The 14877-nt window shown below is 31.9% G+C and overlaps 1 protein-coding gene across 10 annotated transcripts in view; it reads right to left on the reverse strand.

The window, feature by feature from the left end:
• LOC106055755 (sodium/hydrogen exchanger 9-like) overlaps positions 1 to 14877 on the reverse strand; it is a 28378-nt gene that overhangs the window by 3319 nt on the left and 10182 nt on the right. Inside the window, exons 12-20 of one of the 10 annotated variants that reach the window (XM_056012397.1) lie at positions 14504 to 14657; positions 13785 to 13845; positions 12444 to 12461; positions 11265 to 11423; positions 10074 to 10127; positions 7763 to 7863; positions 7202 to 7310; positions 5542 to 5715; positions 3417 to 3499 (exon numbers count right to left, since the gene is read on the reverse strand). In XM_056012397.1, coding sequence (XP_055868372.1) covers positions 3449 to 3499; positions 5542 to 5715; positions 7202 to 7310; positions 7763 to 7863; positions 10074 to 10127; positions 11265 to 11423; positions 12444 to 12461; positions 13785 to 13845; positions 14504 to 14657 — 881 coding nt within the window. In that variant the 3' untranslated portion in view covers positions 3417 to 3448. Of the gene's footprint in view, positions 1 to 3416; positions 3500 to 3887; positions 3948 to 5541; positions 5716 to 7201; positions 7311 to 7762; positions 7864 to 10073; positions 10128 to 11264; positions 11424 to 12443; positions 12462 to 13784; positions 13846 to 14503; positions 14658 to 14877 lie in introns of all 10 variants that reach the window. The other 9 variants (XM_056012399.1, XM_056012398.1, XM_056012395.1 and 6 more) reach the window with 9 other exon arrangements.

A 14877-nucleotide genomic window follows, 5' to 3' on the forward strand; every position in this document is an offset into this window, starting at 1 on the left:
GAAGAGAAAATCTTATTTTTCTATATATCAAAATAGGTAACCAAAAAATGGTCAGACTAAATTGCATTGTTCTGGAAAATGCCCCCCCCCCCCAAAAAACAAAATTAGATTTGGAGAAGGTATTTTGTTGAAATTTTGTTTTTAAAGTAAAAAACAAAACATAATTAGATTCTGAGAAGAATATTTTGTTACAATTTTGTTTCCAAGATCTCTAGAACAAGAAGTTAACAAAAGACAATCAGGATGTCAGGTGAGTGGCTAGAGAAGAAATAAAAGCAGACAGAATTATGTTTAGTGTTTCATTGAAACAAGTATAGAGTGATAAAGAGATGATAAGAATGTTAAACATCTTTTTAAAAGAGAAAAATTATTTTTTAAAATTTCAAGAAGTAGACAAAAGTAATGGAATTGGATGGTGTTCTATTTTTTTAAACTTTGAACAAAGTATTACTAATCCAAGATTTTAATGTAAATGAAGTTATGTAGTGAAACCACTGTTCAAGTCAGACTGGTGTGAATATGAAGTAGTGCGAATGGATGAGTGTGATGTCAGAGAAGAAAAAGGGCGCTGAGAATAGATGACATGGATTTTATATTATTATTATTAGTCATCTTGTGTAAGTTCAAGACAGTCTCTGTTATTGATTAAATCAGTTAAGTGTAAAACAAAGAAAAGAGTCTTGTAGCATAACTAAAATGTTATTACTTAACCACTTAGTCATAATGAGGCTAGGTATAATTAACTAGATCTTGACGTTGTGCTACATTACTTCAGAAAAAATTGTCTACATTGAATTAACTCTTCTTAGAGAACAATATGAGTTCCAGAAGCTAGTATCATTCAATATTACAACTGTGAGGAAGTAAGAGAAATTATGAGATAAAAAAAAAACAAATCTGCTTAACATTGATCGACGGGTGAATGCCATCAGAATGCCAGTAAGCATGAGATATGATATTAGTATTGTAGTTTTTGTGTATACATTATTGCTCAAGAATAGGATTTAATAAAGAAACAACTGAAGTGAAGACAAACTTCTAGAAGACTGTGAGTGGTTACTACATTTAGTGCTCACACAGAGGACAGCACCTATATATTTTAAAAGAAAACAATAATACAATCTTAATCTAGTTAAAGGAACTTGCAACTAAAAAATTAATAGAAAGAAATTTTAAGCACTTTTAGCAATAAGACAACTGAGGCTTAGTATGTTCATGTTTGATAATTACTGTGACCTAACAGTAAATTCATATGTGTATTAAACACTTATTTGACTTGGCACTAAATATATATGTGATTTAAACACTTATTTGACTTGGCACTAAATATATGTGTTTTAAACAGTTATTATTTGATCACAATAATCTAAAATGTTTGACTATAGGTACAAATATAAAATAGTCAAGTTTCCTTGGTTTTACTTTTATTTAAATGAAAACATTAAAATAACCAACAAGAACACTGCAGTCTGAGGAGGAGGAAATAAATTGATAAAAGGGGAAGGGATAAATAAAATAAGCATTTGCTTCCCTTTGTTCTCAAAATTCCGATTTCTAAAACAGCATTGTGTCTTTTGTTTAATATAAAAGCAGGTAAACACTCTTTCTGGGCATTCCACCAGTTGAAACAATAAAGCAGATGAAATTTTTACAATAAATTAATACATTTTAAAAATCCTGTTGTTCCTACCAAGACAAATTTTTTTTTGTTTTACAGTTATACAGAATGTCTGAATAAGCTCAAACTTTCTGTAGCTTTGAAATCATCAGATTGTTTGGTTTAATATTTCTTTGTTAGTTTAGTTTTTTGTATATACATTTTTCTAATCATCTTTTTAGGTAAATAAGAATTAATGCAAACAGAAGGGAAATTCTACATTATAAAAGTAATCCGGAGCTTCATCTCTAAGACTCTAAGTCAAATGAAAATGCTGAAACAGTGCAGGGAAAATGTACAAATATTCATAATTTAAAATGTCCATAACCATTATAGGGCTGAGTGGTTAAGTGCTTGGCTTGAAAACCGGGTGGGGAGGGGGGGGGGGGTCTAACCTCGAAGACTTTGAATTTTAGGATTTCTAGGGCACCCCAGAGTCCTAATAGGTACCTGAATTTAGTTGGGGAAAACCATTGGCTAAAGAAACAGATAACCTTAACATCATCTGCCCTATAGATTGCAGGGTTTGAAAGGGGAACTTTACTTTTATAATCATCACAGGCAATTTAAAAGCAATGTTCACTTTTGTGGTAATGGCAGGATCACTTTTGGTATCCCATGGCAGGATCCCTTTTGGTATCCCACAAATCAATCCCAATATCTGTATTCATTTTGTTTAGTTTACAGCTTGTACTAGATTCAATGGCTTATAGTACTATGTTGATCATTTCTAACAAAAGTTTAACAAAAAACAGTGTTTGCATTGATGACGTGTCCCCGCCTGGGCTATGCTACTCTATAAAGTCTAATTGACCTCTAGTTCTGATTCATGTAAAAATTAGATAATTTTAAACCAACAAATGTTAAGATCAATGTCTAAATAAGTATGCAAGTTTCAACCATTTATTGTTGCACTGTTTGTAACAGAAAGAGATTGCTAAGAACTAAATATAGTTCCTTAAACTGCAGTATTTTTTTTTGTTTCATTTAAAGCATTTATCTTGTGGGTATAATAAGAGCAACTGACATTACAAAGTCACACAAAAAATAAATAATTTTTTTAAAAAAAGGAAGAAAGCCCTATGCAACAATGAGGCTTTAGATTAAGTAACAAGTCTAAGTCAAAACTTTTTTTTATTCCTATAAATAATGTGATGCTCTAGTCTAAATAAGCATGCAAAAGGTAAGACCTATTTTTTAATATAATGATAAGAAATGTTATCCCAGCACTATTTTTAGGCAGACTAGAGTGAACACTATAGGTTACAGTGTATATTATCTGCAAGATCACATTCAAACAAGATTAGAAAAATGGAAGCATGTAAGTAAAAACAAACATTTGTTTCTTCTATTTCAGTTAGATCTTGGATGTTAGTGGACTTACTATTAGAACTCAGAAAGAAATCTAATTAATATAAATTTATTTCAAGCAAGCACAAAAAAAGAGTTTTCACAAACAATAATCAGATGTCCAAAAACCTTTTTTTTTTCCCCTAAAAAAATAAATAAGCCCACATATAACCATATCTGCATTTAAATATGATAAAATGATTTTCAGAAATATATTTCAACAAACATACAAACATGCTATGTCATTAAAAGTTGTGAAGATTACCCTCAATATAATGTTTTTGTTTTGCTTTATTTTGTTTGTTGGTTGGTTGTTGTTTGTTTGTTTTTTTTTAAAAAAAAAGCTTTTCAACATCTCATGTTCATCTGGTCACAAAGTTAACTATCACAGAGCTGTATACTTGCGTACCAAAAAAACAAAAAGGAATGCAATGAAATCACTCATGGAGTGATAGGCCTATCGTCGCCATCATCCAATACCATTTCCTCCATCTAAAGTAGAAGAGTTTAAACTCAGGATCAAAATTAATGAGGAAAACAAAAGAGAGAAAGATGGAAATAGAAAAGGTAAAATCATTAAGTTAAAAATAGAAAACATTTTCAGTTTTGGAGACTACAAACATATTCTTAAAGAGGGCAAAGTAAACAGAAATTTTAAATTTCATTTATAAAAGCAGGGTAAAAAACAAAACACTAATGAGCTGCAGACTGTTTAAAAATAATAAATTGCCATTAAAAAAAAAAATTAATGCCAGTTTGCTGTTTTTTGTTTTTGTTTTTAATTAGTGAAGTTATAGTTGCAACTCATTAAGTTAAAAATAAAAAAAAAATAAAAAAAATAAAAAAACAAAGCTGAGAGATGTAATAAAGATAATGATACTTCTAGAAAATCCTGCTTTTGACCTTAATCAAGAGAAGTGAAAGAAGAAATCTTTGGCTCCTAAAAAAAATGTGGAACATAACACAACAAAAGTTGAAGTAGAAATTAAAGCAGGGAAACAAAGTCTTGAACCTCATTTTCTTTTCAATTTACTGTAGCGTTCAGTGATTTAAATTCTACTACAAGTCCACATAAAATAATGATCAAATTTACATAAGCAAATAAATAAAGACTTTGATGGAATAGTTGAAGAATGATGTCATAATCATGCAACAAAAAGTTGGTGGTATTTCTATATTTAAATCCATACAAACAGAAAACAATAATAGTGAAGCATTCCATATTTAAAGGTGGGGGACAGCTACCTCCAGCTATCCTGAGCCTACCAAAGGTATTTAACTTATGTCACTCTGACATATATTTAAAAGCATTGCAGCATTTATTGTGCATTAGATCCTCCCATTGACACGAGAATCCTTTTAATTATCTATTCTCATACATTTAAATGTAAATGAAATAAAGATCCTAAAAGAACCTGGGGAGCTACAGAAGGAAGCTGGGAGCTGGGAGGAAATTTGGGAAATGAATTTCGATTTGTAACAAGTCAGGAAGGCTTATGCCGCCCACAGTGTCCTGGTAGGAAACTGCAGTTTGGCGTAGTGCCTCATAGCTCCAGTACAGGCCAAGTGAAACAGCAAAGCAGCTGAACCTGCAAGCCAAGGAGCCATAAATATTATTTTGGCCCTAAGAAACTAATTATAACAGTAAGTGACCGCTGAGTAGTAGAGCATTCATCTGATGAATTTAAAACCCAAAGGCAAAACTGGCTTGGGTGCATGTTGAGAACCAGTCATGATTCCACATATTTCCCAATCAAAGTATTTAAGTCATATACTAAAAAAAACAACCCTAGAAACAGACCTTGTTTGTGCTACCTATTAGACCTTGAGGATTGAACAGGCTGGTCGCTAGAAAAGCGGAAAATTTGTGAAACAGCAATTTACTTTTACAAACAATAACTTGAACAAAGTTTTTTAAAGATGTACCTCACTCAAAGGTGCTCATCCGTGCACTAAACCAAGACATTTAAGTCTGGACTTTTGGAGTTTGATATTCATGATTTCATCTAACCTTCAAATTTTCCACTTTTCCAATGACCAGCCTGGAATTTTGCTTACTTTGTTTCTACGTGTCGTAGACCACATTGGTTTGCATAGTATCCCACCCGAGATCATTATGTAGTCTCAACATTTTCTACCCATACTTATGATGCATAATTTTAAGACAACTTCAGTTCAAATACCCGCTCAATCCAGACCTCTAGCAGTCATATTGCTACATAATTGTTTTGTTATGTAGTTTCTCAATAGCAGCATATAAAAGAAACTTAGGTATATATATACAGTCTAATACGGTTAATTGGACCACATAGGGATACCATTGTTATGGTCCTAATAACTGAATGGTTTGATTAACCAGATTAGATTGCAGAATAAAACTTGTATTGGTAATTTAGGATTTGTGTCCAAAAAAGAGCTGATTCAATTAACCAGTGGTTTGATCAGCGTGATTCGACAGTATCAATGAATTGAAAGATCAAACAAAACACTGAATAAAAGCTGCTGCTCACACACTATTGGTTTCAATCACCCACCTGCAATGGCTCTTTGCCCACTCTGTGTGTTGTGGTCACATGATGAGAAGAAGGATGGTTGGTGTCTCCCTGACCACCAGATTCAGTTCTTGCATCATAATCCTCTTCTTGGAAAGTATTTCCTGTACCAATGATCATGTCTATCTCAGAGTCATCATCAATGTGGATTTCTCCCTGAAAATGAATTTTAAAACAATGACAAATTTATTTTTTAAACAAGAGCTCTGACCATTGAAGAAAATTGTGTTCCCATATAATTTAATACAAAATTATCTGAACTACTAATTGCTAATATCATTAACATTAAGCGCACACCAAAATAAAATAAGACAAAAGTGTTTCAATATAATTTAAATAAAAGCCTTTGGCTGGATTTTTTAACCTCAGTACAGACCTGCCTACCAAAAAAAGTCCAAATACGTAACGCTGATGGTCAAAATGCGTATTTTGGAACCAGAATGCGTAACACTTACGCTTTCCACTTTTTTGTCATAAATATATATATATATATATTAGATCTAGATGTCATGATTAGATCTACAATCTAAATCTAGATCAATACGACAATAGAGATGATATCTAGACTAGATCTATGTCTATATAATGAATATAATCTACTCTAGATCTGGGCTCAAGAGTATTACTATTACCGGTGCCGTGGATCCGCTACAAACGTAGGTCTACTCCAAACTTCGTAGGCCTACTTTCATCCTTGATCTATTCTATACTAAGACTAAGAATCTAGTCTAGATCTTGACTAGATGGTAGTAGATGTTATCAATCTAGATCTAGTCAATCTAAATCATACTACAACTAAATTGGATCTAGATCTAGATTGTAGAGTAATGTAAAGTAATGTAGAGAATCATGACATAACGTAATGACTAGCTTGACTCTAGCTGCTAGAGAAAACTATTCCTGTATAACAAGTTATCTAGATTCTAGATCTAGAATCCAGATATAGATCTAGATTAGATATCTACAATGTCACTCAATGTGTTTTGAAACGATAGCACTTCGATATTTTTTTCTATACAAATGAGTACGGGAATCAGGGATTCAACATAATTAATTTCTACTAATGAACTTACAAAAAAAAAAAAAAAGTCACGTTGGTGTATCAGCTAACTGATGGTACCAACCTGGTACCAACCCGCCACTCCCTCACTCTCGCGTTCTTCATTTCTAGACTAAATCTAATTGCTTTTAAGAACCAATCAACATATAGATCTGGACACAATGTGTTCCCCACCTTTTCTGTCCGTCCCCCCCCCCCCCAACAGGACGGTTACGCGTGACCTCCGTGACCGCTCATAAGCTAGTCAAGAGAGGGGGAAAAAAAGGATATGAAATGCGTAACGCGACGGGCTAAATGCGTATTTGCGTACTGACGGTCATTTTTGGGAGATTTCGCGTAACGAATCCGCATTTTGCGTAACGGTAGGCAGGTCTGTCAGTAGCATAAATGCGATTACTAATTATACGATTTTAAAATAATTTAAAGTTGAATGTTATCAGAATTTTAAAGTTAAATGTTATCATAATTGAAAGTTTAATAGTTTAAGATTTGTAGCAAATATCTTTTTTAAAAAAATGTCATCTCTTCTAAAATACTAGATCACAATAAAAATAGTAAATTAAAAAAATAAAAAAACATTACTTGAGAAATCTGTTCTTCTGTTGTAAATAACTTAGCAAAGGGGAGACAACAGTTAGGCAAGGTCTCCATCAAGGTAGGTCGACAATTAGTCAGCAAAGGCTTCATAAATCTGTAATGTTTTAATGGCAATCAATCACAAATATACTTAAAATTATTATCAAACTTGCAGCTTATTTTTCATTTTTAGTTTTAGTTTAGTAAAGATGCCAAATACAATTAGTTTGAATCGGAGAGGTAGAGCAGCCCTATAGATTGGAAAGTCTGAAAGGGGTACTTTACTTTCTATTACCGTGCTTGCAATGAAATAGAAACAGACAAAAAGAGCATTTCTGAAGATGGACCTAAATTTTCAAATATACTTTTTATTCGATTGTTTATAAGCTACAAAATTAAATATAATTTTAAAAATAAACTAACTTACTTTTACCTAAACAAAATTATATAAAAGAAAAAAAAAATATTTAATGTAATTTTGTAAATTCTAACACAGAAATGTGAGAGTGAAGAATAATGAAAGTAATTGCCACATGTTAGAAGTATGGATCAAAGATCCAAACAAACCTCATATCAAAATTGTACCATCTGGCAACTAGCCAGGCTTTCTCTGTCACTCTGGGTGAATTGGCAGACGGAAGTCCTATAGGGGTTGTGTTGGAAGGTTGCTGGAATGACAAGAAAACCTCTTCAAGACATGACTAGTAACTTGTATGCAGAATAGCAACTAACATTTAATTGTTTTATTAATATTGGTCATAAGCATTGCTTGGAATTTTTAGAATAAAAATTAAAGCTTCTGAACTTTAAAAAAAAACAAAAAACATTATTTAAATATATTCTTTTTTTTTTAAAGTACACAATTAAATAGTAGTGGCTAATGCATCAAAAACACAAGAAACACAAAAAGATGTGTTTCCATTAGGTATGAATCGCCACATATATTATTTATTTATTAAAAGTAGGAGAAAGAGTTTTTGCATGTTTCTCTTTCTCTAGTTATCGCCATAAAATTAGAAGAAATCAAAATGCAAGGATAAAAAAAACTGTACACAAGCAAATAGTATGAATGCAGCAAGTGATACAAAGCATTGGGATACAGCATTAAACAAAAATGCAAGTCTTAAAATGATACAATGAATATGATAATACATAGTTTTATCTTTTCTATAAACTTAACAAAAAAAAATTCTGAATAAGAAATCTGAATTAAAGAGAAATAAAAAAAACAACTTTAATCACAACAAACATGTACAACAAGACAAAATCATGCCCACTTTTCTCTACATCTTTGTATGGATCTTTCAGAAGCAAGGTGCAAGAGAATGGATGTTTATGGTGTTACTTTAAAATGCAGTCAAGTTTTAACACTTATCAAACCAAGCTAGAGTTCATTAACCAGGATGATGCACCATACAGCATGTGCTGAGCCAAATACTGCCATACATTAAATGTTTTATGCTTTTGTTTCTTATGAACTATGCATAGTGTTTCATATTAGATGAAGTATTTAAGTCAGAGTATAAAACTCTGAAAGATTACATAGCTAATGTAACTATATACAACTTTTGTAAAAACTGGGTTTGCAAAGACAAGAAATCAAGCGGAATGGTTGGTTGAAAGCAAATGTAAAAAAATATAATTTAATTGAAGCACCTGTTGTATTTATTTATTTTATTTTTTGGATTGACAACTTGGCAAGAGCCTTCATTTTGTTTAGAATGTATGATTGAGATAGAAAGTAAGAAGACAGTGAATTTCAAATAAAATGTTTGGGAAAACAACTGGGGTATAGAAATCTTTACAGCTAACACAAACAAATTTCCAATGGTAAGGGTTAATGTGCAGGTCATAGGATTTCCTCAAGGTCATTTTCATTTTCTCCATTGTTATTCTTAGATTTTGTAAAAAAAAAAAAATTTTTTTTAAATTTGCTAAACAGAATGACACTAATAGGAACCACAAATTGATGGATAGGAATAACAAGAAGATCCCACAAGATTCAACATAAACAAAACACTTGATAAACCCAGCTGGTGATTGAATATGGACAACATTAAGATCTTATATGACCTGTTTTGAAAAGGTAATTTTCAAAAAGACAACTCTTGAATGGAATAGTCTGAAATATAAGACACCAGACTACACAATGAACAAATGTCTATCCTTGACTTCCTTTTGCTGGTAGATATATTCATAGTTTAGAAATATATTGTAGAAGAAATTTTCCATATCTAATAAAAAAAATGTGCATTGTTTTATTACAAGTAATATTAACAATTTTGTTTTCTTTGAGTGTGTGTCTATTGTCATTAAAATGTCAAGAATGACTGTGTTTCTTCTCAGATGTTTAGGCTATTGGACCAGAATGGACTAAAACCAACATAAAATTGGATGCTAGTCCCATCAGTAATTATTTAGACTAAAATCAGAGTATAACTTTTATTTGTTTTTATTTTAAGTTTGTTGAGTAGGATTTATTGTAAATATACATACAGCCAACATTAATATATGCATACAATTAGCTGTGAGAGCCATGCCAGCAACAGTTATGTATTGGCTATATTTCAATAGGATGGATGCTTTTATCATTCAAACAAGAAACAAAACAAAAAACAGTTACATGAAAGATAATGTTTTGAACTATAGTTCAAAGTTGAATCAAGATTTAGATGTGAAGATTGAAATTTGTAAAAAAAAATTTCTTGGAAAAAAATAAACTAAAAAGAATCAAATCTAATTGTAATGATTCCTCAAGAAACAATTTTAAGAAAAGGGAAAATAAGGCAAAGAAACTAAAAAAAAATGTGTTTATCCAATTTTAGCACTTTTTTAATAGCTCAAAACTCAAGTGGATGAAATGAAAATTCAATGATACCTGGGCTAGTAATGGAGAACTCTGAGAATTAAGGGTTACTGATGCATAACATTTCTGTGAAGTAGATAGATAATTATGGAAACATGGGAGATTTTACTTATTCATTTTGAAAATGAACCTAGTGAAGTATTTCACCGCTTTTGGATATCATCTTGTTGCATGATGACAATACAGGACACTAATTGTTTTTATAGAACAATTATTTAAAGACTATCCTTATAGTACTATAACTAACATGCCCCATTGCCATATCATTGCAGTGGGGCTGATGACACGCAGAATTGAATATCCGACCAATAGGTCAAGAATTTGAATCACTGAGGTTATGATGAGCCTAAGGACAGTGTTTTGGTAACTGGGAGACAGATCATCAATTATAAAATGTACAAGATTACTGATACTGTCAGATAATGTCTACACAGTTAATGAAATTAGCCTAATTCATTCCTTATAATTTGGCATATAATCTGTTATGTCAACAAAACAAAAGCTTATTTTGATATATTTAATGCAAATATTTCTTTTTAAAAAAAGAACAACTGTACTCAATTTTAAATCTTGCTTTCAAAGGAACACAAAGGAAGGATTATTCAGACCTATACACATAAGCAGACAACAAATATGTGGAGATTATTTTACAACAATCTAAATTTGGGATTATCTTGAACCAAAATCAAATTTAAGCCAACAGGAAAACTGATGTAACAAAAAAATATAATCAAATCACAACAAAACAATTTAAAAGCTAAGACTTCATTAAAGAAAAAAAAAGAAAAATTCTAAAATTATTCTACTAGTGCTATCTAGCCAATTTACTGATTTTATTTTTCATTTTGATGAATAGTTTTCTTTCATGAGAAAAATTTTACAACAAACTATCAAATTTAATATTACATTTTTCAATTCTTCTTTTTAACTTTGTAATTATAGTCACAAGTGAAAACCTAAGATTTATTTTCATAATACGCTTTCGCTAAATTTATGTGGATATTTAAGTGGATAACGATTCTCGAGTTTATAAATTCATCAATACCAATTTAACATTAAATTGTACGTAAATAAAGAAATACCCACTGAAACACAACACATGTACGGTGGTGCTAATGGAAGACAACAAAGAAGTTAAACTGAAAATGAAAATACAACAAAAAAAAAAAAAGTATTGTGGCCTGCTATCAGGTCATGTCCTACTTGAAGTGAGGATGTCCTGCTACGATCTAAAGGACTGCCACTATATGGGAATGCAAACCCGGGCATGGAACAATCAGTGCGGGTACCAGGAGTTGACAACTGGCTGATGGAGGAAGATGGATTTGCCATGGTGCTATATAACCGCTGTGTGTGGATAGCCTAAGAAAATAGGACAAGGAATGTCCAAGATTTTGTCTTAGATTAACTGGATTACCAAAGGTCAGAATGTATAGAATGATAGTTTATTTTAATTCAGAAATTTGAAAAGCTAAATCAGTAGATAGATTTTTCCATACAAATGTCTTCATATAGATGTTTTCAAATGTTTCTCCTTACTTCAACATTTACAGAAAAAAAAATAGAGAAGGCATCAGTAAAGATCAAAAGAAAGCTAAGTGCAGCTCAGCAGCAAAAACTGAGATGGATATTAGGAATCACATGCAGAGATCCAGTCACCAACGAAGTAATCATTTGCTGAACTAGCACTCCTTTACTCCATTATCAGTCAGGGTGTTTCAAGGGCATTCATAGCCAAAGAAAAGTACATAGGAGCCCAATTCATCAAGCACTAGTTGTGTGTGTGTGTGTGTTAGGACCATTAAAATTATCTACATAGGAGCCCAATTCATCAAGCACTAGTTGTGTGTGTGTGTGTGTTAGGACCATTAAAATTATCTGAACAAAGTTTTGATGGACCAGCACATCAAATGTTCGGTACATGAAACATGTTCCCCAAATACAGCAATACAACTTGAGTCCAAAATGAGGAAAATTAATTCTAATTATAACGTGTGGTTGTACTTTCATGGAAGACCTAAAATCAGTGGACACCATTTGGGAAGAGTCTGTAAACATCACTGGTCACTGATCTTTATGCAGCCCCTATGCACTAAACATCAAGGGAGGATCTAAGTGTAATTCAGTATAGAACAAAGTAATATTCACCAATACTTTCCCCTTGAACCAAAAATAATGTATATCTTGAAAATAAAAAGTCCACAAGAAATGAGTGAGTAGTGTTGTAACATTGAACTCATAAACAAATATTTAAAAAGTGACACTGAGCCAACTAAAGCATTAGGTACTTGACATTAGATGACATCCAACATAAACAAAACACATAAATAGTGAGAAACAATCTTTAGAGTATGTAGGTTAGTTCAACAACATTCATCATACCACCATATCTGGGGTGAGCTGGGAACAAGAAACAAAAAAAAGACAGTTTCATATGACTGGGAAGCAGGTTTGTATTCAAAAAGTGTTCAGTCTAAATCCTAGATCTACTACTCTGAGTTGCAATAAAGCCAGACTTCCACATTTCATTTTTTGAAGAGCAATAGGGAAAGACAAAGACACAAAGATTAAGGCACATTTCTTTAAATACAAATTCATAAAAGTGCTCCTTCTTTCCTAGTGCCATTAGAGTAAGAAGGGGTTGCCTGAATCAACCAGTAAAAACCAATGACTTAGTTCAAGTCTCTGGATTAACACAAAGATACACGGAGAACGTAATTATCTTGTCTTCTGAACGAACATCTGTAATTTATAAGATTATAAGGGAAAGAAGAAAAAAAAAAGGAGAAGCCTCTCAAACAAAAATGGTGAATACACTCAGACAGGCATAAGAGTAAAACTGCTCTGACAGACAAAAAGTCTAACATTCTTACAAAACGTCTCTGTTTGGGGAAAAATGTTTTCAGATAGCTTCATAAGTTTCTCTCACTTAACATTTTGCATGGAACAAATTAAAAAAAAAAAAAGCTGAGACTTAAAATGCCCATGTTTCTTTTCACTTTCCAAAGCTTTCTTCGTCACCGTCTCTCTCCATCTAGTGCGGTCTAAGACTATGTCTTCCTAGTGGTCAGTATCAATGCTCACTGTTTTGAGGTCCTGTTTTATAACATCCCGGTAAGATAATTAAGATAATAATCCTAATTTAATTTGTACAGCACTGTTAAACAAATCTAATCTAAACTCAAGGAGCCATGACAACAGAGCTTATTCATTTTGGTTCAAACTAATTTACAAGCTCATAAAAATGAGCAAAAGTTTTGCTTCTGTAACTGTAACCATAAATTTAATACTTGTACATCGATAAGGCAAAAAAAAAAATCAGTAGCTTGCAAAGTAAAAAAAAATTTTAAATATGAACATGCTCATATTTTTTTTACAGTTTCCTGGACACAAAAAGAAAATAAATGCACTGGTCAAATTATTAGCAAAGATAAGGATTGATATAAGATTAGCAAGCTTAAAAAGTGATTCTACTAAATTAAAGGTTCTATCTTGATGAATGGGTTAGACAAGGAAAGAATACCTATAGGATCCTAATTTGAAGTTTGATATGAACAACAAAATAAAAAAGGAAATAGTGGATAAGAAAGTCATGCTAAAATTTAGTAGGAGTTGTCAACTCATATTTACAATGGAATAGTTAAAGTTGGTTGATACTTTTCAAAAATATTTGGTCAAGTGGAATAAATTATTGTTAGCTAAAACTATGAAAAGAAGACTTACATTCCTGACTGACTCTCCAGCCATGTGATGCATTTCTGTGTCTGTTTCATCCACACCAACTCTGTCAAATAAAGCATAACACAATGAAATAAAGAGAGAAGACAAAAAGTAGAGTTTTAGCTTATTCAGAAATAATCAGCTACACAACAAACAATGCATGCCAGACTTGCCAGTCAATTTAGTACTTTTTTAGTTTTATTTTAAGAATCAATCATTCAGTAAATGAAGAAGCTTATAGTGAATAGAATCAACGAGAAATGGACAAGCTCTCATCCGAATCACAAGAAAGATGATGCCTATTACAAACTATCCTAACATGACCAACATCTTATATTTTGCTTCAGAACTGAAAATAACAGAATGAGACAACACGAGTTTTGGAAGCTAAAAATCAGGACTAGCAAAATCTGCACTTATGGAGTGTCACCAGAGAATGCTGACCATGTCCTTCAAAACTACATTTTTTACCAAGAGTCCCATAACACCCCTATTGAAAGAAAACTATATGGAGAGCTGCCTGACTTGTAAAGAACTGTGCAATTCATCTCATGTATTGGTCCTGTCATATGAACGTTCCAACATGATAAATGAGAATGAAGAAGATAAAGAATCATTCAGTGTCACAATTAAAACCTAAAGATAACTAAAACTTTAAAAAAAAAATTATTTGTAATAATTTGACCTTCAATAAAAGATATGTTGAATTAGTCAAGTCATACCTTATCTGGAGCCATTGAAGCATGGGGGTGGTAAAACCCCCACATAATATCACAGTTGATAATACTATTATCATGGTAGCAGATGCCATGAGTTGCTTCCCCTCAGAGTCCGTTTCTCTTATGGCTAAAGCAAAGGCCATGGCACCCCTCAAGCCTGTCAGTGTAGATCAATAAAATTTTTTAAAGAGACAGCAAAGCATCACAAAGTATATAGCCAGAAAATCTAATTAGAAAATAAAAGAATTCTACTTCAAGTGCAGCAACATACTAGACCTCAATATTATATTAATACCACTATCTTTCTGCTGCTTGTGAATAAAAATATATCCTTTCAAAAAAAATAAACTAGTTACAATGCACAAGACTACTCTATT

Source organism: Biomphalaria glabrata, chromosome 15 (assembly GCF_947242115.1).
Source record: "Biomphalaria glabrata chromosome 15, xgBioGlab47.1, whole genome shotgun sequence".
Classification (NCBI taxonomy): domain Eukaryota; kingdom Metazoa; phylum Mollusca; class Gastropoda; family Planorbidae; genus Biomphalaria; species Biomphalaria glabrata.